Source organism: Halichoeres trimaculatus, unplaced genomic scaffold (assembly GCF_033239565.1).
Source record: "Halichoeres trimaculatus isolate MK-OKI-2021-1 unplaced genomic scaffold, fHalTri1.1 fHalTri1_scaffold_8, whole genome shotgun sequence".
Lineage (NCBI taxonomy): Eukaryota > Metazoa > Chordata > Actinopteri > Labriformes > Labridae > Halichoeres > Halichoeres trimaculatus.
The window spans coordinates 4,034,854-4,061,721 of record NW_027437186.1 but is presented as its reverse complement, the minus strand read 5'-3'; the positions used below and the strand labels follow the sequence as shown (position 1 = coordinate 4,061,721).

At 41.3% G+C, this 26,868-nt stretch overlaps 1 protein-coding gene across 1 annotated transcript in view; it reads left to right on the top strand.

The window, feature by feature from the left end:
* The window catches only part of rin2a (Ras and Rab interactor 2a), an 81,032-nt gene that overhangs the window by 23,662 nt on the left and 30,502 nt on the right, over positions 1–26,868 (top strand). The window contains exons 3-7 of the mRNA XM_074675715.1: positions 10,434–10,531; positions 13,879–14,089; positions 16,340–16,451; positions 20,317–20,389; positions 22,479–22,570. Of these exons, the coding sequence (XP_074531816.1) occupies positions 10,434–10,531; positions 13,879–14,089; positions 16,340–16,451; positions 20,317–20,389; positions 22,479–22,570 (586 nt within the window). The remainder of the gene's footprint in view (positions 1–10,433; positions 10,532–13,878; positions 14,090–16,339; positions 16,452–20,316; positions 20,390–22,478; positions 22,571–26,868) is intronic.

Genomic DNA, 26,868 nt, shown 5'->3' with positions numbered 1-26,868 from the left:
TGCGGTGCTTACGCTGAGTTCACTCGTGCATATTACACTGCAGCTGATCGCTGTTCCTTCTCCCGCTCCTCCAGGAGTCACCTTTCTGCTCTCTTTGGGATGGAAGTTATAGTTTTGCTGTTTTCCTCTCATTCTTTAAAAATCAGCAGAGGAGTTTTCCTCCAGCTTTCAGAGATCAAACGTGAAAGCCTTCATGCCTCTCTGTACCTCTGTGCAGGGGCGTGTCCAGACTTTCAGACTGGGGGGCGCAAACATATAAATTATTACCATTTGTCTTGACTCACTACTTTAACTATGAGTAACTATGGTTGTATAACTATTATAACCCAGTGTATGATTTTAGAATAAAATGTACTGAGCATCAGCCTGTCTAATAAATTTAAAAAAACTTTTTTTAAGCCCAGATAAAAAGATAGAGCCGACTGTAAACTGTGCCATTAGATAAGGCTTAACTATGTTTGTGTTAAATTGATAATTCATTTATAAAGGTTTTAAGATGTAGTATGTTTTTATGTATTTAGCAGTCGGGGGGTGGACCGCGAAAATGTCTGAGACTTAAAAGTGGGCCCTGAGTTGAAAAAGGTTGGGAACCACTGCACTAGATGCATCTGCAGTGCGTCTCCACATCAAGGCAAACGGATCAGCTAGGTTTCCATCCAAGTCAATAGCCGCGTTTTCACCAAGCAGACCGGTTCGGTTCGTCTCGGTACGGCGCGCATTTTGCAGCGTTTCCACTGACTTATCTTGGGACAGATTCCTAAAAACCGAGACGAGCCGTCCCACTTTTTTGGGACCCTTCCGTATGGGTGCCAGACTGAACTGATCCGCTCTCGGGAGAAACTTAATTGCTCTTTGTAACAAAGAGCTACATGCTAATCACAGAGCGGACGAAATGCTACATGTCTTCCAACTGTGCTCTTTGTTTACTGTGTCGCATTTTTCTTCATTGTTGGATTTAATAGCGGGCTAAGCTGCTACGGCCTCATGCCATTGTTAAACAGCTGCGGCTTCTGGCATCCAGCTTACACGCCGCCTACCACGAGAGGGCACAGTTTGCTGTGGAAACGCAAACGGAATCAGGCTTAACTGTACCAAACCATCCCAAACCGTACTGAACCGACCCGGACTGCTTGGTGGAAACGCAGCTAATGTGCCAACTTACACTGGAACTGCCCCGTTACAGTCCGTCTGCGTGGCTGCTCAGTCATTATGCAGGTAATACGCATCCATCCTATTTTTGATGGACGCAGAGCTGTGATGCATAAATTTAATGTAGGGAAGGGACAGGAAGTTGTGACCGGAAACTCCCCCAAAACACTCAGTGACTTTCAAAATAAAATAGACCGTGTCAAAATCAGTTTGTATTCAGCTCGACTACGATGATAAACGGTTTAATGAGCGAAGCCAGAACAGGAGTCAACAGGTTTGAGGTTTTCCTGCCCACCATGAATGAAGAGAGACTTATCAATGGAGTGGGAAGGACGGGAACTCCTCAGTCTGTTTCTCCAGCTGTCTGTCAGTGATGCTGCTTGATGGACTGAACATGCAGCCGGTGTGAGTTGACAAACGCAATCAACAGGCAACAGAATGGGGTTGACTACAGACATATCTGGTGTATTTGAAGCGTAATCTGACATTAGTTTATCATCACTTTGTAGAAATGTGTTTGTTGTGGGAGTGAGTAAACAGTCGCGTCTGGAGGTGATGACGTAGCAGGAATCGAGTGGCTTCTAGTTTTTAAGAGATGTCTACTACCCATCTACTTAGCACCATGCCTGACCTCTGTGATACAAACTTTATCATTCTCAGTGTACGTTCTCTTGTCTTCTAATAAGAAAAGGTGAAATCTGTCCCAGTCAGGGGGAGACAAACAAAGCTGTCAGTCAAACCTCAGGCTGTGAGTGAGGTAAGCTGATTACTGTCTGACCAGGGTGAGGTCTACAGTTCAAAGTCTCCAGCCTGCTTTGATTACAGGGCTGCTGAAAACACCCATGGAGAAATATCAGAGGATAATCATTTCCCTATTAAGCTATAAATCAGGCCCACCAGCACAGAGAAAGCTGCTCTGCAAACAAACCATCGGCAACAGTGTTTGGGCTGAAACACACTTTCTTTTTTTTAATCAACAACCTTGTCTCCTCGGTGCTGTTGTGTGTCTCTGAAATAGAATAGAATAGAATAGAATAGAATAGAATAGAATAGAATAGAATAGAATAGAATAGAAAATACTTTATTTATCCCCGAGGGGAAATTCAGGAGTCACAGCAGCATTTAAGAAAACAAAAGTATGAAAGTGTATGGAAAGTGCAAAAAGGTCCACAAGAAAATCTTCCTTTCTTAAATGATTATCTTTTAATGCCTCATCTCCCAGGCGGGGATACCTCCACATCTGCTCCTGACTGTAATTTAGGTCAGAGGAAGCCAGATGAGAGGTGGAGGAGAAAAGACAACTATAAATAGAAGACAGGGGTCAGAAGTCAGGAGATGGAGCGCTCTGCTGAAGCTGAAGTAAAAACATAACCTGCAGTTTACTCATTAGCTCCTCTTGTTCAGAGGAGTTGTCATTCTTTCAACTCTGAATCAAAACTGAGCAGCATAAAAACATCTGGTTGTTCTGTGGTCAGCTGTCAGAAACAATACTCCCCTGTGGACGACTGAATACTCACCGCATCCCGACGGTTACAGCATCCTAGTTTGTTGTGTTGTAATCCAAACGCTTTACCCATCAGATGTGTATTTACTGTCAAACTGAAGACACTTTGGAGAGACACACTCGGCCTACAGCTGACAGGAGAGTAAACATGAGAAAGTTTTGAACGCATCTGATAGAAACAGATTTCTTGGTAACTCTTCATTGCTGAACGAGTCATATTTAACACACACAGAGTTTCAAAGACCTCTATTCAGATTCAGATTCAGATTCAGATTCCTTTATTAGCCATTTGTGTAAATTAACACATAGGAATTTGTGTTGGTGACCACATGTGTGTATTGCAACAAGTACTTTTTTCCCACAGATAAACAAACACACCAAAAACAAATAAACAATGAAGAACAAGCACTACAGTGCAAAAAGTGACATAAATAAATATAAAGTAAATATAAGGTGCAGTGCAGAGGACCAGTGTATGATTATAAATCTGAAATCAGCGACACTGAGGGGTGGGGATGGGGGGCAGAGTCATTGACCAGCTTGGCGGCTGAGGGGAAGAAACTGAGTCTGTGGCGTGCTTAAAGAGCCTTCGGCAGGCGCAGCCTTCTCCCAGAGGGCAGCAGAGTGAAAAGACCATGGCCAGGATGTGAGGGGTCGGCCATAATCTTTCTAGCCCTTCTCAGTGCTCTGGAGTCATGGAGGGACTTCAGAGAGGGCAGGGGGCAGCCAATCACCTTCTCAGCCGTGCGTATCACCCGCTGCAGCTTAGCGAGATCTTTCGCCGCCGCAGCGGGGAACCAGGTGATGATGGAGTGGGTGATGATAGACTCTATGATGGCTGTATAAAACTGGGCCATCATGGTCCTGGACAGGTTGTGTTTCCTCAGCTGCCTAAGAAAGTACAGCCGCTTCTGGGCCTTTTTCAGGAGGGCAATGGTGTTCAGTTCCCACTTTAAGTCCCGAGTGATGGTAATGCCCAGGAAGCGGCACGACTCCACTGACTCCACCTGAGTGTCTCCCAGCACGAGAGGACGGAGCTGGGCTGCTTTCCTCCGGAAGTCCACCCACATCTCCACTGTTTTTGGAGCGTTAAGCTCCAAGTTATGATGTCCGCACCAACTCCGCAGCCTGTCGATCTCCCTCCTGTATGCCGACTCGTCCTCCCTGGAGATGAGGCCCATCAGGGTGGTGTCGTCGGCAAATTTCAGGAGTTTGACTGTGGGGTGGAGGGAGACACAACTGTTGGTATATAGGGAGAATAGGAGGGAGGAAAGGACACAGCCCTGTGGTGAGCCGGTACTGATGGTCCTGGAACCGGAGATGCTCCTTCCCAGCTTCACCCGCTGGGACCGGTTGGTGAGGAAGTCCGTTATCCACCTCCTGGTGGGGGCCGGCACCTGCAGAGAGGACAGCTGATCCTCCAGGATGGATGGCAGGATGGTGTTAAACGGGCTGCTGAAGTCCACAAACAGGATCCTGGCGTAGTTGCCCGCAGTGTCGAGGTGTTCAAGCACAAAGTGCTGCGCCATGTTCACGGCATCCTCCGTGGATCTATTTTTCCTGTAGGCAAACTGCATCGGGTCCAGCACAGGGTCTATGTCATTAAAATGATTAATAGTTTCCTTAAAAACCTTTTCAGAAAATATAATAAAACATATTCAACCCCCTTTAGGATTATCATTCCCCTACAGGCAGCTCAAGTAGTATTTTGGCTCTTTCAAAATCATTCACACACTTTTTAAGGAAAATCATTGCTAATTTTGAAGAAGTTGTGGTAAGAATACAACTAACATTTTTCTCATTTTTTAAAATTTTAAAAAAGTATTTTCTGCTTTGGAAAATCCATATTTACTAAAAAACTTTACTAAAACAGTCGCCAAAACTGCCCAAGTTATCAAGTGACAAAATGTTATCACAAACAAAATGATGTGGCTTTATTAAATGTGGATTTTGATGAAAGGGTTAATAAACACCTCAGTTCCTAAAAATTAGAATTTTCTGGAATTTTTCGATGGATCAGGCTTTTGAGGGTTAAAGACGCTGTTAGTGCTGCACGATTTGGGGAAAAGGTGCGATTTGCGATTAGGTGGACAATATTGCGATTGCGATTGTGCTTGCGATTTAATAAAAAAAGTTGTGTCATGATGGGTCTACAGACTTGCTTTCTCATGGAGAAAAATCTGAATTGCATGTGATGACATTGCGATTGCGATTGCGATATCCTCTTTTGCGATTACATAATTGCATGTGCTGACATTGCGATTGCGATTGCGATTGCGATTGCGATTGCGATTGCGATTGCGATGATCGTGCAGCCCTAGACGCTGTGAGGACTATCTGGAAAAGTTTGTGTTTTGCCAGGATAAAGATGCCATTCCCCCCAAGCACTTGCAGCCACCGTCCTGAGGATATCACTTTTACCAAGGCATGTTGGTTTTAAAGCAAATAGCTGGAGATCAGATCTTTTAAACAACATGTTCAAGACAACTTATGAGAGTTTTTGTGTGTTGTTATCATGTGCTTATATGCTGAGGTGTTTTTTTTTCTTAATCTCAAACTACGCCCCCTGTTGGGGAATAGTTTGGAATTGACTTTTTTTTTCTCCCTTCTCCCAATGTTTTTTTTTTTTTAATATCTAATACAAAAGGGCGCTTGGCACGCTAGCAGCTCCTCGGTTTATCCCATTCCTGTATCCCATGTCACTGTCTGTTTCCTTTATGTCTTGGAAGGGATGTTACTGAAATTAAATTTCCCTCGAGGATCAATAAAGTATTCTGATTCTGTTAACCAGATAAAGATATGTGATAAGGTGAGGTGTTAATGGAGCCATTTGAAAGGTGGCAACAAACAAAATCTGTAAACTCGGTTTGTACAGTATTCAATAACCAGCTATATGTAGTGTTACTCACAGCCCAGTGCTGAAATATGTCCATAACCTGATCATGTCCTACCAGTGCTTATCTACCAATCAGAGCTAACTCTTCATTTTATTGATAGACTCTCAAGTTTGAACAGACCACTGCAGAAAAACTGCTGACTGTGGGTTGAAATGAACTTGTGAGCTCAAGTCGGAGCTTTTAGCTTGTGTTTAAGTCCTTTAAGTCCCTGTTTTAGCCTTTAGCTTGGTTTTAAGCCTTTGGCTTGTGTTTTAGCTGCCTGCTAGTGTTTAATCTCCAGCTCTTGTTCCAGCCTTCACTTCCTGTTTTAGGGTTAAACTCATGTTTAAGCTTTCAGCCCTGGTTTTAGCTTTTAGTCCCTGTTTCAGCCTTTGGCCCTTATTTTAGCCTTTTGCCCATGTTTTAGCCTGCTACTTGTATTTTAGCCTTTAGCTTGTGTTTTAGCCTTTAGCTCATGCTCTATCTCTCTCCTGTTTATCTTTCTTCTGCTCTTCTGTCCTTTTTCTGTCTGACAGTTTGGCTCCAGTGTCCACCATCACTATAAAATTAATCACAGCAGAGAAAAACACTGATCTTTCCTCTTTCTACTAAATTTCGTCAGCCAGCATGGTGTTGTCAAAGAGACTTTGCTGCTGTCAATTAATCTGGTCCTGCACAACCCGGTGGGGAAGCTGGGAAATGGCATTTAGGAATACCTTTATTGGTGCTAGGGCTGGGATGAAATGCTATTCTCATGATCAGAATCAGAATACTTTATTGTTCCCCGAGGGGAATTTTCATTTCAGTTACATCCCTTCTAATACATATAAGAGAACAGACAGTGACATGGGATACAGGAATGGGATATACCTAGGAGCTGCTAGTGTGCCCAGCGCCATTTAGTTATAGAAACAAAATAAAAACATTGGGAGAAGAGAGAAAAAAAAGGTCAAATTTTGACAAAGAATCAGGATTTCGATATTGTCAAACAAAAGATCCAGATATATTGAATTTTGATTATTTACTCCGACCCTTCATTGGTGCTGATAATCTCGTTGTAGAGTGTGGATTGTGATCAGGTATATCTGGAAATGAGACTTTCTCAAGATGACTTGAAAACTCCTTACAGTGACTTTAATAGTTGGACTTAGGTATTTTAGAAAACTTAACTTTTCTGATTAGCAGTCCAAAAAATAAAGTCATTATCAGCCTGTTTTTATCTTCTGCAGATGCAGTCTGAATATGGTTTTCTGGCTGGTTAATCAACACAGGTTCATGTCGTGTTGTGTAAAGATCTGAACGTGTCCTCAGATAATGTCGTGATAAATACCAGCTTACTTGTAGTCTACTTCTGAGCTACTTAGGATAATAGAGAATGTAAGATGATATTTGTGTGGCAACAAAGATGTCATTAATCCCTCAGCCTTCACTACATTGTGAAATCTTTCAATTATCCTCTTAATGCATGTTCAATATCCCTGCATGACCAATAACAGAGAACTACATTTAGAAAGCCTATTTAAAGTGAACAAAAGTCATTAAACGGGCAGATCTACAGGCCAATAAAGAGATACAGACCAATTAAAAAAGTAAAAGAAAGACAGCATTAGAAGAATAATACATACAAAATTAAACTTGGTACACTGGATGACTATGACAGATTAACAGGAGCACAGTTTTCCAGCCTCTTCCTCGACAAGCCAAGTGCACATAGTTTCCTCATGACAGCTGAGGGATGGTTTTTCAGTAAATACTGGATTTATTCACAGCTTCACTTATTCATTTACTCACAGAATCTTCAGCTTCACTAGTATGCGTTTTTGTGTTGGCGACAGTTTCTGGCCAAATACAGCCTGACTGGTCCAGCTCAGAGAAAATGATTACAGTCAAAACTTTCGCTTTATACACACTGTATCTGTCTGAATGGGTGGCTTTGTGGGTGATGAGATGTGTATGTCTTAGATAACTAGAGTTGGCAACATCACCCATAAAGCAGTTCACTATGGCTACAAAGAGTGTGAAGAATTACATTTATCAATCAACCAATCACAGTTTGGGGAAGGTGAGAGGAGACAAGTTAAAAAAACTTCATACTATAATACTTGTGTTTAGTTTTCTTTGTCATAAATTCTTTGTAAATGTAACGGACTGTTCAACTTTAATATTTGTAGTTTATTGTAGTTGTAGTATTGATTCATCACAGTAGATGGCAGTAATGCAACCAAACCTGTGTGCCACCCGCCTTAAACAGAAAAGAAGGAAGAGCAAAATTGTGGGCAACAGTATGTCAGGAAGGCTGGTTTGTTGCATACTGAGAATTTATCCTGAATCAGTGCAACACCTGTGTATTTTGGCAGTTGAAGCTCATTTTAACAGAGAAGGTGAGAAATCGAAGCTTTGGTTTTGAAGAGCACACAGGTCAGACTCAGTTCAGGGAGTGATTCAGTCCCTTTGAGGGAAGGGCTGTGAACCTGTGATGACATGAATCAGAGTTTTATTTCTTTTCAAACAGCTGAGCTAATCATTTCCTGGCTGTGCTCGAGCAGCTGATCTGATGTTGCTCAACAGATCTGTTGCCCAACTAGACGGATAAGTGGGAAATGAAACAAATGACACTGAGATGAATCAAGGTCGAGCTAAATTAAGAAAGAAACTGAGCCGTCAGAGCTTCAAGCCAAAATCAGATAGAAAGTGATTCGTTTGCAAAGTTTCTCAGAGATTTTCCAGAATCATATCAAACCAGATGCAGTTCTTGCACTGTTTGGGGTTGGGTCAGCTGCTATGGAGCTCTCTTTATCAAACCATCAGAAACATGTGAGGTATTCTGTGACGCTGTTAGCAAGAATAATGATTTTTCTGAACTGAAAACAAAACCAAAAAATCCTCCAGTTTATCAAGCTTGAATGAATGATGTAATGAAACTTTTGCAGTTAGAAAAAAGTGTTTTACTCAATATGGCAGTAATTTATGAACCATTATAACGAAAGCAACTGCATGAAAAATAATAAAATAGCAAAATCCAGAGCATTACACATCCTCCAAGTCTACTATTGTTAATATTCAAATCTGATCTATTCCTCCATTTTAATTCTTTTTTTTTGTTTTATTTAATTTTATTTTGTTTTTATAAATCCTATCTTTTATTTATTTATCCTCATGCAGTTCTTTGGTGTTAGTTTGGGATATGGATAAACATGTTTTGGATTTCTTTCTTTCTTTCTTTCTTTCTTTCTTTCTTTCTTTCTTTCTTTCTTTCTTTCTTTTAAATTTCATCTGAAAGAACCCCAATAAAGAGAGGTAAAAAAAAAATATTATTTTGTGGTTAAGTAGGTTTTACTGATCTGAAATAAAAATAATGTGTTACCGTTCAGCTGTTTTAGATGCAGTCCAAAAAAAAAAAAAGTATTTTAGGTTTTTTGAGTCAAGGGGCAAGGAGCAGGTCAACAACTACAGCATGTTTTGATTTAATATCTAAAAAACATCTATTAAATCTGAGCCACAGGATGGAGGAGTGGAGTTCTTTTTCTGCAGCTTTTGAGTTTGAGGGTAGCCAGGAGTGTATCCCAGCTGTCATTGGGTGAAAAGTAGGTATACCTGGACAGGTATCCAGCCAGTCACAGCCACTCGCACCAAGGGGTGATTTAGGCTCAATCCCAAGCCACCCCCTAACACTACCCCTTCACCACCAAGTGTGACTCCAAATAAAGTCACACTCATGTCTGTGGGGGGCAGGGTATGAATATGACAGGTGGTAATAGGAGGCCCTTTCCAATTCACCGAAAAACGTAAGACCTAGTTGCCATGCCAACAGAAAGACGCCCCCTGTGTATGGCTGTTACGCTGTGGTAGAGATTGTGACTCACTAGGATCGCTGTGCAGGGCTGGTAACAGCTGCATGCTCCCAAAAACACAGAGTTAATAGTGACACACATGAATTTCATTTGGACAGGCCAGATACCTGCTCCCATGCCTCTTTCACAGCATTTTTTTTTTGTGTGTATGTGTGTGTGTGTGTGTGTGTGTGTGTGTGTGTGTGTGTGTGTGTGTGTGTGTGTGTGTGTGTGTGTGTGAAACGAGAATCATTTGTAGCTCGAGCTGCACCAGCTGCCTAGTTTTTTCTTCTGTCCCTTTCTTTCAGTCCTGTTGTCATCTGACATTTCCAATCAAACAAATTATTTAATGCTGCTAGTTGTGCTCACATTTTAGGAGCCAGGGCTACACGATCAAATAAACGTCAGCATAGAGTAGGATTGGTTTGTTTCATTCAATCTTTTCGAACCACACTTCCTGTGACTTTCTATCAGTGTGACAGAGGTGTGAGGAATAAATTGATGATGATCATGTTTCTGGACTGTTGGAGGAAGGAAGCTCCGAAGAGAAAGGCTCCTCTCCTGCCAGGGACTTAAACAAGGTACCTTCCTGCTTTGAGGCAGGATTGTACAGTGAAAAAGAATCAGACCAGTCATCTTAATATGACTTTTCAGCAGAAATAAAGACAGCCTTAACTTTGTTCTTTGACACTTTCTTCTTTCCATCAGCTGAACTCTGAATTTAAGTTTTGTCTACATATCTCTGCTGGCCTCACTCGCATTCCTTGGTGATCATCTGTTGATAAAAAAAGGAAGAATGTATGACAGAAAAACCTGTCTCTTCTCACAACCTTCACTGCAAATAAAACAAACAAAAAATAAACTCTGTTTGTTGTTTTCCCACACATTTCAGACCAGGTCACCTGGTCTATCTGACTCAGGTAGAGTCAGCAATGGCACAGCACAACCGTGGTCTTCAAAGTTGAGTTCCCACTGAAGTAAATAAATTGAGTTTAAATCCAAACTGAGCAACACACAGGTGAATTAAAACAGGAGAACCATGAATGAACCTGTTATTCTCTCTGTCTCCTGTAGCTCATTGACTCCTTTGCTTGGGAAATCGGCACGCTGAAGAAGGCAATGGGGGAAAAGACCAAACCTGCAGATGGAGACAAGACTGACCCCCTCCTTGGGTGAGTTCAGGGTGATTTTATTCCTGTTTGACTCCCCCTCAGTGTGGCTGTGTGATTTAAGGTGGCACAGTTCTCACTGACCACCAGTAGAGGTCACTCTTCCCTTTAGTATGTGTAAATGAAGTGTAGTGACTGGATCGCAGCACATCAGGAGGGAAACAGAGTGTTTGGAAGTTTTTCATGCTGGTCCTTAAACCTGCATGCAAATAGCTGATATATTTTACGAGATAGTTGATAATAGTTTTAATAGACACTGCTGAAAGTTTAGTTCCTCTATTACAAGATAAGTCATAGTGTGTGCATGAACACACTACCACTGTGGTGATTTATTGGTCTTGGTTTCTGCAGAAATCAGAAAGTACCTGATATCTGAGGAGGAAGTGTGAGGGAGGCAAACCAGCAGAATGAAACGCGTCCATTCCTCTTTATCTGTCTTTGGGTTGTGAGTCGTTTATAACCGGTGATGGAGTTAGTCATATGCTTACTGTCAGCACAGAAGACATCACCACTTAATCATTTACGGCCTGTACACAGTCAAAATACATGCATGCTTGAACAGTGAGCAGATTCCCATAACCCCATCATGTGTTATCTGAACGCTTAAGATCCATCCATTTATCCAGGGTCAGGCCACAGGGGGAGCAGTCCCAGCAAGGTTCCCAGAGTGGGGTCACAAGATGCCTTCAAAATTAAAATTTATCAGTTATTTTAAGTTTTTTAAGAAAACAGAGGTTAAGTTTGTTATTAAACCATGTGCTGCACGGTGATGCAGTGATTGTGGTTGGTGCTGTTGCCTCACTGCAAGAAGGTTCCTGGTTCCATTCCTCAGCCGAAGAGGAGCTCTCCTTGTGGAGTAGGCATAGGTTTTCTCCTGCTTTTTCCCACAGTCCAAAAAATGCTCATCAGGTTAACTGGTCCCTCTGAATTCCTCTCAAATGTGTGTGTATGAGTGTGTGTGAATGGTCAGGTATCTTCATATGTGAGTCTTGTGATAGGCTGGAGACTTGACAAGGGTGTACCCTGCCTTGCGCACAAAGAAAGCCGGGGCCTATCTTTAGTTGTTAACCAAACATTACCTCCCAGAACTTAAACTTCAATGACATCATTCATTCAGGATTATGTTTGTATTAGGGCCTAACTGATTTATTGGAGAGCTGACTCAATTGGCCACTCTCTCTAGGTCGTCCTCAAACGAACCTTCCATCGTTGATTCCAGTCATCCCTGTATTCCATGCATCAGGCCAGTTTGAGCTCCTGCGTCCTCTTTTAGTACCTCCTCATAGGTTAATGTAGGGCGTCCTTGCAACTGGTGCCTATGTGATGGTTCTAGGGCTGCACGATTATCGCAATCGCAATCGCAATCGCAATCGCAATCGCAATTGCAATGTCAGCACATGCAATTACGTAATCGCAAAAGAGGTTATCGCAATGTCAATGTCAATGTCAGCACATGCAATTCAGATTTTTCTCTGTGATAACCAAGCAAGCCTGTAGACTCATCATGACACAACTTTTTTTATTAAAATCGCAAGCACAATCGCGATCGCAATATGGTCCACCTAATCGCAAATCGCACCTTTCCCCCAAATCGTGCAGCACTAGTTGGTTCCCATGGAACTAATTTGGAGGCTGGCAGTTCTCTGTGCCTTTGGTAGTGTCCTGCGAGTCGCATCCTCCTGGCAGCAACTTTGTCGTTCACCCTTGGAACTCCTTTGTACAGGATATTGTTGGGTACATGTGCGTCCTTGCTGATGTTTAGTATTGCACACAGCATCCTGGTGTAGCAACCATTTAAAGACTTCTCCAGGGTCGGCTTCAAGTTCCAGCATTCACTGCCAAAGAGTAGAACAGATTCCACTGTAGCGAAGAACAAGCTTAGTTTGATTTCGTGAGGTAGGGTGGAGCTCCATACACAGGTCATGCCGTTCAGCGCCCTCCATGTAAGTGCTTCCCTCACTTTTAGGTCCTGCTCGGTTGGGCTGATCCATGAGCCCAGGTACTTGAAGTCCTTAATTGGCCACTTATAACTTTTTTTTTAAATAATCATCATAGGCCAGAGTTTTGTAGATTAAATGCAGATATGTTCTTAATTTCTCAGAAAACTGTTAACGCAGTGAGTGTTAGTCGTGCAGAATGATGTCCTTGCACTGTTTCTTCACTAGATGGAGCTCTGACTATTCTATCCTCAGTCCCCACCGCTGTCTTCTATGTAACATACAGCACTACAGTGCGAGATGACATTACAGGAGTGGGCAAGCGGTGCCTACCGGCGGGCAACCTCATAACAACTTTGTGAAAGTAACAACGCCTTAACATGTCTCCTTTTTCAGTTTAATTCTCTCTGCCTTGTGACATACGAGTGACACATACTTTGTTGTGGTGGTCATGCTTTTTATTCCAGCCGCATTGCTAAAGTTGTGCCAAACTAGCTTAAGTTACTTCCTGTCTGTAAAACTGAACCCAAAACATTTACATTACTTAATACATTTTTAAATGTTCTATAAACCATGTATTAAACAGCAGTAGCTTGATGCTAACACATATGGGAAATTGCATAAATATGCTGGCAGTTAGCATACATTGATTTAGCTTTGGTTTTGCAACAGAATTTGAACTTTCATCACAGGAACATATCACACTTTACTGTCTGTAATTGCAAAATGTGAACAGTTAAATATTTTCCAAACAGGAAGATAGAAAAAAAGGTCCATGCAGGCTCATGGCCGACTTCATAACTACGGCAAGCTTGAGGTTCCAAACAACTCAAAGCATTTCTTATAGTTGTTTAATTTAATGCTTTCTTACATGTTTTTGTGCTTGAAAGTTCCTCTCTGTTATTAAGTTAAACAAATACTAAAGGACAAAGTGTTTAAAAATGGTAAAAAGTGCTGCCTGTAATTCATATCTGTGTTCTTGTGTGCATCACCAGCCTCAAAAATCAGGTCAGGCCCTCGTTTGTTTACAGTTTGAAGAAATCGAACTGATTTCAGACAAAGACTCTCATTAGCCTTCTCGTGGGACAAATGCATTTTTAAGTGAGCTTCCTAATTCACAGGCACACGTCAGCCACGTCATTTTTAAAATTTCCATCCAACTCTCTGCTAGAAAAGGTGAAAACTTGATGATGACACACTTTGAAACACCAATGAGGTAAAGATCTCTGCTAACACTTGTGGTTTCAGTGACTTTGTGGCTGCTCCAGTCACCACTGTAATGTACGTCATCTCTTCACACTGGGAGTCATGTTGGTTTTGTGCCACTGTTTGGCTGTGTCTCTCTCTTCAGAGTGATGAGGAAACATGAGTCCCCTATAATGACCTCTCATGTTTGTTTGATCTTGTTTTCAGGCTGGGTGAGGAGGTGGGCGGTCTCTTCCTGCCAGCTTCACCTCGTGCTGGAATTGGTTCGGGGCAGGCCGGAGCGAGAGACTCGGGCTACGACTCCCTCCATCGGCGGCTCAGTGTGCTGGACAGACTGGTGCACACACACGCCGTGTGGCTACAGCTGAGCCTCAGCCATCAGGATGCCACGCGCTTACTGCAGAGCCAACCCACAGGGGTGAGGGAACAGCAGCCAGGGTTGACCTCAAGCTTTTAATCAGCGGTCAAGGTTCTTCATCTGAAATACAACAAAGTTCGGATTGTTTTCAGAGTGGTGCATCAGCTCTAGACTGGTTGTTGTCTGGTCTTCAAAAATAGCCTGTTTCCACTAAGCAGTTCAGCTGGGTTTCTCTCAGTATGGCATGTATTTTGTGGTGTTTCCTTTGACTAAAACTGGGACAGGTTCCCAAATTACTGACCTGTACTGTCTCACTTTTCTAGTTCCCTTCTTTTTGAGTGCCAGACATACTGACCTGACCCCAGAGGGTGGAGCTAGAAACACTCTAGTCCTTTGATTGGTTGAAGGAATCGTCACTTCCTGTGCAACAGTGGTATTAAAGAACAACACACAACCCTGCCATGTTAAAATTTCCAGTCAACTTTGTGAGGATAACTTTTTGTTTGGAAAATGGCGTCACCAAACAGCATGAAACTGCTTTTGAAAAGAAACTGTGTCACTTTTTTCTTCTTCATTGGATTTATTAGCGGGGTACACTGTGCTCACAGCGCTGCGATGCTGTCACCTTATTATATTGGCAAAGCAACTAATGGCAACCGGCCAATACTAAGAAAGGCACAGCTGGCTGTGGGAACCTAAACTGAATTAGGCTTTACTGATCCAACCAGTACCAAACTATACCGATCCATACCGGACTGCTTAGTGGAAACTGTTAATGCTTAAAGGCTGGTACACATTACAGGATTCTTCAAACCTTCACACATGAGAGAGCACCCACTTGATGATAACAAAAGACAGATCGCACCAGATCTCTCTCTCCTGATCTTATAGTGTGTTTTTCGCACTACACTAACAGATTCTTCAGCAGAGCTTCAGCTTCTTCACGCTTAATATTCCAAACCTCGCATAGTAAAACGGGACTTTGGTGTAAACAAACATGATGGACAAATGGGAAAAAGCAGTGATAGTTTTTTTCTGCCTCCAAAATAAAAAAAAAAAACACCATAAAAAAGAAAAATGTTTATGGAAAAGGTCATGGAGGTGGTGGGAATATGGGCTTATGAATAATAACGCAAGTTGGAGGTGAGTAAAGTCATTTTAAGTATTACAGAGAGATTTGTTCCTGCCTCTTCGGTCGATCAGCTGAGTCAGCTCACGTCTTGATTGGCTTTGCTCTGGTACACCTGACATCACACTCTGTGTGTGTTCAGCTCCCCTTAGAGTGCCCCACATATTACAGGATTTCTAGTTGCAAATATTAAACATGTTCATATCTGCGATCTCTCAATCAGAGGCCTTCAGAGTGACGCCAAGTACCCAGTACCTGGTAACCGGTACCGGTACTCAACGGTACCAATTTTTGGTACCTTTTTGTGTTCATATGGTAAAAAATATCATTTTTTTAATAATAAAATGTGATTTTCTTTCAATCTAATACATTTGTTCTTCTGTATATAACCTAGCACTGCTGTGATCATGTCCACCATGGAAAATCGTCTACTCTTCCACTTACAGTCACAAGAATGCATTTAGGTACCTAAACATGGTACCTTGTGATTTTATGTGAATTGGGACCCGGTACTTTTGATAGAATTTGGTCGGTACCCATAAAAGTACCTAACTCGATACCCATCCCAACTCTTAACACATCCCACACCACAGGAAAATCACACACATTGTCATTTGCAGACATCAGACATTCAGGTCTTTGCTGGCTTTGATCATAAGGAGATCGGGACAAATATCAGCCCCATCATCCTGTAGTGTTTACCCGCCTAAAGCGTGAAGGCGTCACTTGAAGCTGGAAACCACATATATACCCATTCAGGAAGGCCCTCTTTACAGCAGAAATAAACATTTATTTAGGGCTGAAGAAAACAACATGATTTCAGTCTGAATAGATCATTCCTCTATCACCCTGCACTGTAAGGGGGTTACTTTTTAAAAAACTGTTAATTTTAACTTATCAATCTTATGACTTTTCCCCATGTAAGGGCATGGCTGACTTGAGTGACAGGTGGGCACCCTGTAGCTGTCTGCAAACAGGTTAAAGGCCCCCCTCTTTACCTAATCCTAACCTGTATGCCTAATATAAATACATCCTTGGAGGTTCATGCAAAGAAGGATGTAAAAGCTTTGAGTTTTATCTCTCTATAAAAAAATCCTCTTGACTCCAGACGGGATGACTCTGGCCTTCAGGACACACTGCAGTACATGCTCTGACCGGATGTTTCCTCCTTTTGATTGCAGACGTTCGTGGTGAGGAAGTCGAGCAGCCTGCAGAGGAAAGTATTATCTCTGCGCATGGACAAAGACTCCGAGGTTCCTGTCAAAGACTTCCTTGTGAAGGAGAGTCAGTACAGTGAGTGTCTGGAAACTACCTCGTTCTCCGTTTGTGTGTTAAGTGTTTCCTTATTTGCATGAAGCTGCATTTCAGTTTTGAAATCTTTCAGCAGATCAAACCTTTAAAACGGTAATCTGATGATACCAGGAAATATGCTCATGTTTAGTGTTGACATTCACTCATGTCCACCCCTCAGGGCTTGTTGTGGATTTTTGTAAACAATCAGATTTGACTGAGTTCCACAGGTGAAATAGCAGAGATACTTTAAGCATGCAGCCAAGAGCTCTTTTTTGGGAATGCTCCAAAAGTTTGAGTCACTTAAGTTTCTGCAGAAACCGGCAATTATCATACGGGCCTGGATCATTTTGACCTTTATACATCATGATTATAGATCTGATAAAAGCTCCCTCAGCGACAGATCAAATGGAGATTCACACTATGAAGTGTTCGTCTCTCAGGACCTCGCTTCAGATTGGACTGTGTAACAACTAACAAATCTTTGACTTTAATGAGGTCATTGTTGTCACTGCACATGTGAGGCTGCACAATGTTTTTCATCTCCTTTTTGTTTTAAAAAAGGTTTCATAATGAGTCGTTTCTGCTCACCTGACGGTAAGAGGGGCTCAGATGGATGAATCTGAGCCATCCATCCAAAAAAGGATGCACTGTGCTGAGTTGAGTTCAGTGTTTGGTGGATTTGGTGTTCAGGTGTGCAGGTTAAAACAAGCCTCAGCAGGTAGACAGAGTTTAATTTTTTTTTTTTTTTTTTCGAGTAGTGATGGGTTTTAAAATGGCTGCATTTAAAAAATGTGAAGAAAACTGTGGAACTAAAGAAGAAATGAGTTGTCATACTCAGCTTAACTTCACTGAGAGCTTGATGGAGTTCCTATGAAAAATACAGAATTTTTTACGCTATTAAACCCAAGAGCCAAACTCAAAACAGTGTCAATACTTTTAAAGCTAGCTTTCGGGGAAAACACAGTGGATAAGTGTTTTTTTTTTTTTTTTTTCCTGCTACATAAATATCTTGAAGTTGAAGGTGATTGTTTTTCGTGATCAAATTAAAAAGAAAGTTTTAATAATTTTTCAAATTTTTTTTCACAAGACTTGAGGCAAGAAATTAGCAAACAACAAAAATGTGTTGTTGAGGGTCATTTTCAGAACAAGCACTTAGCATTTGCTATGACGCCGGAGTCTTGTTATTTTTTGAGGCAGGGGCACAATGTCTCTTTTGATGGTGAAGGTTAACATCTGTATAGATTTAGAATAAACTTAAAGGGCAACTCTGTTTTTTTGACACCTGGACCTTATTTATAGGTGTGTGCATGCTCATATACTCACTCAGACAAACATCCTGCAGCTTGGAGTCCTTCAGAAGTTATTTAGATCCAACCGATTTTAGCCACACTTAGCGGGGGCCACGGCAAGGGAGCTTCAGCGCGGGACGTAATCACTGCAAAATCGCTCATTTCTGCTATATTTTTTCATCCATCACCAGTGTTAACATAAAGTCAGCTCGTCTACCATCTTCAGGTGGGTCAGCTGACCCAGAGCTCACTCTTGAGTCCCACTCTGAGCAGCAAACACACTCCTCTTCTGTTGCCATAGGTGAACACTGTCCACAAGCGCACCACCAGTTCACATTGAGTCGTGGACGTGCTCCTGTTTGTTGTTCTCGAGCCAGCTCTTTGTCTCTCTCCCTCTGCATCCTTCTTTCATGGAGCTCCTCATCCGTGTACTCAGGCTCAAACCGGTAAGGACAACCGTCAAACTCGAAGTGGTAGTCTGACTCTTCGACATCAGAAAAATATTCTGCCATGTTGCTCAGCAATGTCGGCAAAAAGTAAATCAGCTGTACCTCTGTGTCACACGGCTATGACGTCATCTAAAGTTTGTTTACCAGGTCAGCTCTTGGTCAGCTGACCCACCTGAAGACGGTAGACGAGCTGACTTTATGATAACACTGGTGATGGATGAAAAAATATAGCTGAAATGAGCGATTTTGCAGAGATTATGTCCCGCGCTGAAGCTCCCTTGCCGTGGCCCCCGCTAAGTGCAGCTAAAATCGGTTGGATCTAAATAACTTCTGAAGGACTCCGAGCTGCACAATGTTTGTCTGAGTGAGTATATGAGCATGCACACACCTAAAAATAAGGTCCAGGTGTCAAAAACCAGAGTTCCCCTTTAAAGGTAGAGTCTGCAGGATTTTCCTAAAAAATAAACTGTCAGCTTTTACAAGAATAATCATGCTCAGTTGTCTCTTATGGGCTCTATACGTGTGTGTCAATGTCAGCATCCACCTTGAACCCCCCTCCTCTGCCTGTATGCTGATGTTTTGGTTGTATTGGGACGTTTCTGGGTGAACAGGTAGCAGTGTTACGTCAGGCAATCACAGTGCTCCCATTGTACAAGTGACTTTGTGTGTTGCTTGCAGAGTGGAAGAGCTAATCAGAGCAGCTACAATATTGGACATAGCACTGGGAAAGAAAAGAAAGAAAAACACAACCAAAGTGAAACAAAGCATCAAAGAGATTTAAAAAAAAAATCTCAACGAGGGTCAACTTTTACTCACATTTGGGAACTTGGAGAGCAGCACGGGATAAAGAGAGATGTGAGTTAGCTTTCTGCTAACAAGGTATGCATCAAATACCTATGATTAGCTTGTGCTAACATGCCAAGTCAAGTACATGGATCTCAATTGTCTCCAACATAGAAACGTGATGCATCAGGTGGTCACTGGGCTAGTGAGTGTGTTCATGTTGTAACGATCACAGGCTGTGGGTGTGCGCTGTCGCTGGCACTGAGCCTAGGAGGAGGAGCCCAGTTTGTGTTCACTAACAAGTAATAAAAATTCCTGCAGACCTTACCTTTAAGGTCAAAGAACAGTTTTGTTAAGTGCCCTCTTTCATATTAGAGGCTTAGCATTAGCTGCCATCTAGTCTGGTTCTGTATGGTTCATTCTCTTTTTGTGTTGTCCTCTCTCTGTTCCTTCTCTTTCTCTTCCATGTCCTCCTTTGTATTCAAATTAATAACTTTAAACTACACATATACCTCTCCAACTGTGCTCACAGCGTTAAAGACACATTAACCTGTCATTTTAAGGGATTGAAGGCTAGTGATAGCCTTTCCTCGTTCTCCCTTAACTGCAGTTTATTTACTACACAGCTAAACTGGTACATGGTACACACTGCACGGTACGGTAGTCGCTGTGTAGAAGTCGTTCCTGTCTTTCGATGTGCCAGAGGCTTCCGTCTACTGATTTGCATGTTAACCTGCAGACTAAACAGTAAAACAGATTTCTTCCTCATGCTTCACCTTTAATCTGATCATGAAAAGCTCCACTGTTCTCCCTCTTTGATGTCTTTTTTTTCAGCAGGGATTTTCTTCAACCTTCAAACAAACATCACCTCTCTTACCTGTGTGTGCTCACATTCTTCTTCATCAGCTCGAAACTAGAATTTCCAAATGCTTCCTGAGTGAGAGTTTGTCCTGTGTGAATTATTGCTCCAGGCAGCCTTCACTGCCTCTCCCTCTACTCTGACTGAAAAAACAGCGTCAGGGATATGTCTCCTTCCTCCTTTAGAGAACAGTAGTGCAGCAGTAATACAATGGCATTAAAACAAGTTTTTCATCATTTCTTTTGAATCAACATTGACTGTAAGCACAAAGTGTGAGTCTAATCTGTCTAAACACAACCAATACATTCCTGTAACAGGCTCACTGAGTTAGCATTATTAGCTGCTCCAGGTGTGCATTAGAGACAAAACCTCACCAGCTCCTGAGCTGACGTCTGTGTTATATCTAACCTGGCTTTTTGCTGTTGATAGCTCTGTGAACTTTCAGTGTGTGTTTTGAGTCTTGACCCTGACTTTTTCTCTTACAGCTTTCTCTCTTGAAGGATCCGGCCTGAGTTTTGCAGACCTTTTTCGTCTGGTGGCTTTTTGCTGCATCAGCAGGTGATTTCATCTCTCTCAATGACTGGTTATTACAGTAGCCACACCAATGTGTGAGTCATGCTTCACGTAAAAGTTTATCTGATCGGAGATTTAAAGAAACATTTCCTCCACAGAGACGTGTGTGTGTAGTTATATATTAATATATACAAAATTAAAGAGCACAGTGAAAACTGGAGCTACAGCTGGATAATCAAGCAGGATAAATGCTTTTATGACCTGAATAATTGTCCCTGTGTCAATTTCAGCTCTGACATGTTTTATAGTAAAGAGGCACTGAGCTGTCAGCTGTTTTCAGGAACAGAAACATTGGAAAACAGAAACCTTAAGGAAGCTGCTGGCCAACAGCAGTCTCTGCTCATAGTTCAATCATATCAGTGTGCAGCAGTTTATTTTTTCTTTTTCACACATTAAAATGTATATTTTACTTTAAACAAGGTTTATTGTGAGTGGAAAGGGTTCACAAAAGAAAAAGGAGGGTTTTGCCTCTTGTAATGTTCACATATTGCTCACTCAATTCACTTATGGCTAAGCCACGCCCCCTCCACTGACTCAGACGAACAATGGACATTCAGTGACAGGTGTTAAGGCAAGTGTCACAGTAGGAGACGGTTCACAGGATTCTGTTGGTGATTTTTGGAAACAGAAACATCACATATCATCTAGAAGTCCCCAAAGACTCTAAAGTCAACAACGGAGGGATATATGAATCAATTAAATGTTGAGGAGGTCCATGAAAACGTCCAACCCTTGTACACACAGTGTAGCTAAGCTCCAGAAGCTAACATTAGCTTAACTAGAGCCCTTTGGACAACAGCTAACAATGACGTACGATCACCAAAGAAAAAAACTAGAACAAAACAAGCCAATGAACTCCCAACAAACAAAGAGACATGATTAACAACACAGCTAGGAGCTAACGGTAGGCTAACTTGAGCTAACTCTAGAGAAAATCCCAAAGTGTCCGTCAGACTGCTGTGTTGGTTCTAGTGTTGAACATAACTTTATATTTCTTGTACCTGGCAATTGGTATTGGTACTCAACGGTACTTACTTTCAGTACTTTTGTGTGTTAATGTGGTAATTAATATTAATGAATTTGTTAAATAATAAAATGTCAGAGTTTTTCCATTTTGACACATATATTTGTAAATGTCTAAAAATGCTGTGTTCATGCCCAACATGGAAAATCACCAACTCGTCGTCCACTCTCTCAGAGTTACAAGGATATGTTTAAGTACCTAAACATGGTACTATATATATGTATGTGTGTGTCATATATATATATATATATATATATATATATATATATATATATATATATAGAGAGAGAGAGAGAGAGAGAGAGAGAGAGAGAGAGAGAGAGAGAGAGAGAGAGAGAGAGAGAGAGAGTATGATTTCCTTAATTTTGGGGGATCGGTGATCAGCTCATCCTTTCATCCGTCTACCCAAGCTGATCTTATATACTTCCAGGAAGGTCTGACAGCCAGCCATTGTTGCTTTTTGCTCTGAGACCTAAAACTCAGGACACTTTACTGGTTGTTTAAGTTGAGATAAATGTTTTATTGTGTCAAAAGTATTGTTCAATGATTTTCAATAAAATAAGATCGGAACATTGAAGGTATATGCTGTCAGTTATAAAAAATAAAAATTAGAAATCAGTATCGTCCAAATCGGTACTGGCAGGTCAGGCTTTTTTAAGGATTGGTGATTGGCCAGAAAACTGTGATCGGTGCACCCGTTTATATAATCCTAGACCTGGTTTTTATCATTTCATGTTTCTATAACTAACAGATGATGATTTTTTTTATTCCATAGTTAACCCATTTTCAGGTAGCTGTGCTGCTTATTCTTAAGTACAGCCTCAGAAGGTTGAGGGGGTGGGGCAAATGACCCACTGCTCGTGTGTTTAAACACAGGGTTTAGCTGACAGCACACACCCAGTCCAGGCCACGCTCCTCTCTCCCTGCTCTGTGACTCACACACTCTCAGGACTTGTTTTTCAGTGACTCTGCCCTCCTGTACTCGTTCCTCTGTTGTTCTTTTGACCAGGCCTCTTTTCTTTATCACTCAAACTTTACTCCTTTCCTCAGGGATGTGTTGCCCTTTACACTGAAGCTCCCAGAGGCCATTGCATCTGCCAGGAACTCTGCTGATCTGGAGGAAGTGGCTAAACTTGGAGCAGGTTTGTCTTCTCATTGGGATATCTTTGGAGACATGCCTATGTGTTTTTAATGGTGATTTAGGCAGGATGGAGGTGAAATATAAAAAAAGAGTTTTTATTGTATTTTAGTGCAGTAGTAAACAAAAAGTATGTGTTAGGTGTGTAAAGGATGATTTCCTTCTTCATGTAAACAGTCTGAAAACTCAGCAGCCAGCGTTTGTGGAGTTTATCATTAGGTGTTGTAGTAATACATGGTTAGACTACAGAGACATGTTTCCATGACTGGAGAAGAGTCTGAAGTAGGTTTAACATCTAATCTATGAAAAGCCAAAATGATACAGCAGGCCACGTGTGCAGGGTGTAATAAAGTGAGCTGTGTTTATTATGAATCCACCTCATTGCATCAGAGCAAGCATTGCTTGTCCCTCCACTTCTTGCAGAGGAGTAGAGTGTTTTCCATCAGTCCCACATCTGTTATGTGTAAAAATTGAGTTTTTTCCTCAGGCGTGACACTCGTAAAGCCCATCTCAACCACATTCCCCGCTGCTCTGAGCATTAACTGGCATGCCAGTGCTAAACAACTCACCCCCAGGGACAAAAACCTCTTCTAGACCCAGATCAGTGTTGCTCAGCTGGGCATTGAGTCAGCCGTGGAGCATTCCCTCCCCTCACAGCATCATGGCTGAGATAGCAAGAGTCTCTTTTTCTGTTGAGTGGACTGAATACCAGCGTGGCCATTTCACATCCACATTTAATCGATGTGATTTATAGAATTATTCCACTTGCTTCACTCACCAAACCGCTGCACTGAGTTACTAATTCTGATTGGTCAAAATCCCTCAACAATATTCATAACAACACGAGACACATCAAGAACAACCCAATCACACACGTTAGATGAAAACCAACAGCAGAAAGGAGCACAGAACATTTTATTATTACCTGTTGACTCTGTGGTAAAAAGGTTAGTGTGTGTATCAGGCTGGTCTCAGGGTGGGGATTTTACCACAGTTTGTGGGCAAAGATGTAAGAGCAACCTGAGGATCTACACGACCCAACTCATCTCTGATCCAGACAACAGAGCGCCATGATGGTCGTGAAGGGCTGTGTATGTCCTGCATTGTAGATAAGCTAAAAAACTCCATTTGTACATTTGTAGCCAGCACTGAAGTTTCTTTAACCTAAGATCCAGAGCTGTGTTGTTATTTTATCAGAAGTTCTATAAATGTTGGATTAATGGTTTGGAGAAGAGCAAACTACAGCCCACACCTTGAGCACATTGTGGATAATACTCATCATTAAGTTTAAGAATTCACTCATCGTGAATGACATAATGTTTTTTTTTATTTTATACAAAATGTGATTCTCATCACTGACCTGGGGCCTCATGTTCAAAGAGAACATACACAAAGAAACTTGATGTGCGCTTTTTTCACAGCAAAGTTCAGATGTATGAAGAGTGACCGTGGAAATGTGTGCTGCCTCACACCAACTTCATGGCTGGGTAACGCACCTTTTTACAGCTGTTGATCCTTTGGCAACACTTAGAGGTGATGCTGGCAGGGCTTGACATTAACATCCGCCAAATGAAATGAATTCCAGCTGTGGCAGGTAACACCGACACTCCCGTTAGCCACTTTGGCAGGTTGAATTATTTAATTTTAGTTTTCTGAAATGGCATCTGAAATACTAAACCCATTGCAATATGAGACTACAACTCTACAACTCCCATGAGCACTGCCTGCACACAGTGCTAGCTCATTGGTCCATTCGCAAAGTCTTCTGCTGACTGGGGCCCAGACACACTTGTCTCCAGCCTCTGTTTTGGATACCATGACAGCTCCCATTGTTGAGCGCCTAATAGCGGGATTTAAAAGTTCACTCGCGTCTTTTTTGTTCTCTATTGTAAACACATTCTGGGATTTTAGAATTGTTAGAATTGCTTGTTAGCTTGTTAGAATTAGCTGTGTAGTTTAAATCCATGTTTGCTGTATTTCAGGCAGTAGAAGAAGCAGGCCAACCTCAGTGATGATAGCGACAGTGTTTAATCTGTATGTTTGAAGGTGTGTCATCGTCTCAGGATTGTTACCTTGACTCACCGTGCTGAAGTCCTCCTTACCTTGAACAACTTCACCTCCTCGTACAGTTACATATTAATTCATCTTGCATGAAGGCTGACAAGAAGCCACAGCTGTGGGCTTGAAGAATCAAACTTTTTAAATTAGAATAAGCCTTTAATTGGAAACAAAGCTTCTTAGAAATCTTATCGCATGTCAACCCATTCATGGCATCAGCCAGTAAAAAGCTGGACTTTTAATCTATTTTAGCAATGCCTGAAAGTTGTCCAGGACAATACAGTTCTACACTTCTCAGCAAAGACTTCAGTGAAGAAGTCAAGTGAGGCAGCAGAGAGATTGTAAACATATTTGAACATGTTGATGGCTTTATTTTGAAAAGCTAACCATGACCAGGAAAAAACACTTTCACTGCTTTCCCAATAACAAACTATTCAGTCAGAATCAAACAGCATTAAAATACAGGAAGAAGAAACTGCAATGGTAAATGAATTTATGTTGATGGGTAAAGTTCTTGATTCTAGATTTATCTGACACCATATACCTATAAAAACAGCACAGCTGTGTGCACTGAAAAAAAATGTTTTGTTGATTTTACCCAATGTTATTAATTTTAGCAGTTGCATGCAATATCTTTATCTAGATCTACATAATTTGTTTAATCTTAATGTACATGTTATCTTTAAGTTATTTCAAATTAATAACATTTGTTGTTGTAACACAAATACACATAGTAGATTTTACTCAAATTTCCTAAGAGATCACACAAAAATCCATGTTTATCGAGCTAAATTGTATTGTGTTGCCTTAACTGCAACAAACCTTTTTTTTATTTTTGCACATTTAAATCAATTAATTGGTTCATTAAACATTATAAAATTTAGTTCAATGTAATTTAACATTTATTGTAGTACTTGGTCTTTAGTTGATATAATTAATAGTGTTGAGTTGAGTTTACTTTATGTCTACTTGTAAATTTACTTTACAGCCTATTGAATTGACTCATTTCAAATCTTGAGTGAGGAGGAAGTGCAGTGGATATTAGACCTCGCTGTACATTAAGATGTTAACCTGCCAAGGGCCCAGGCTTTCTGTGCTCCACATGGCATGGACTTGCTGTCTGTGCCATGTGGCATGGACCGTGTACCGTTATGCATGTTTAATATTTTATATGTTAATAAATGAGATGTGATGATGAGCTAAAATTATGATCAGAAATGACAAACTGGGTTTTGTCTTCATTTATATTCAAATTACATTACTGAGAGAGTATTTTAATTGGAGCCCTCACTGTCATGGAGCACAGATGGCCAGCCAGCCAGCCAGCTAGACAGCCAGCCAGCCAATCAGCTAGCGCGGTGGACCACAGACAGCCAGCTGGTCCATGACATGGAACACAGACACACTGTCCCCATGTGGTATTTTAATGTGCATCAGGGTCTCATATCCACAGCGTTCCCTCCTCACCCATGGTTTTTCCTTCTAGGTTTTGCAGATTATTGAGTTGAAACAACTTAAAATTTAAGGTTGGATTAATGCAAAATATTGATTTGAGCAGAATTAAAATATTTGACTTATTAAGTTGTGTTAAATGAACTTGTTAATTTCATTTCAAAGAACTTTATTTAGGTGTGACCAATTGAAGCAATAATTTAAGTTGGTCCAACTACTTCTTTTTATTAGTTGTAGCAACGTTGAATTTCAAGTTGATGTGATCCACAAAAATACATTGGAAACCTTAACTTGAAAAAATTGAGTTGGATTTATTAAAAAGATTACAATCACTTCAACTGATTGAAGATTCCCTTTACAGTGCATGCAGTGATTTACTTACACGGGTGGAGCCAAGTCTCCTCCACAACAATAATTAAACCTGTTTATGAAATCTCTCCTTCTTCTTCTTGTTGTGCACTAACTGCAGACAGCAGCTGGAAGCTAGCATCAGCTGCAAACGAAGCCTCAGTTCAACTCTTTGAAACAGGCTGAACTTGTTCTGTATGATTTGCATCGTCCTGTTTGAATAAAGAAAAAAGAAATCATGTGTAGTGAGTAGATAGCTGTGGGATTAGGAATTCACTGACCTGTCTCTTGTTACTCAGTTTCCAAATTACAGTCAGCTAAGACAAAAATAGAAGTTAAAATGTGTGGGTGCTGTTGAAGTCAGCTTTTACAGCATTTCCTCTTCCTGTAGCAACTTGGTGACCCCTCTGCTCATTGATTTCTCTCTTTGACTCAGCTCTGAGC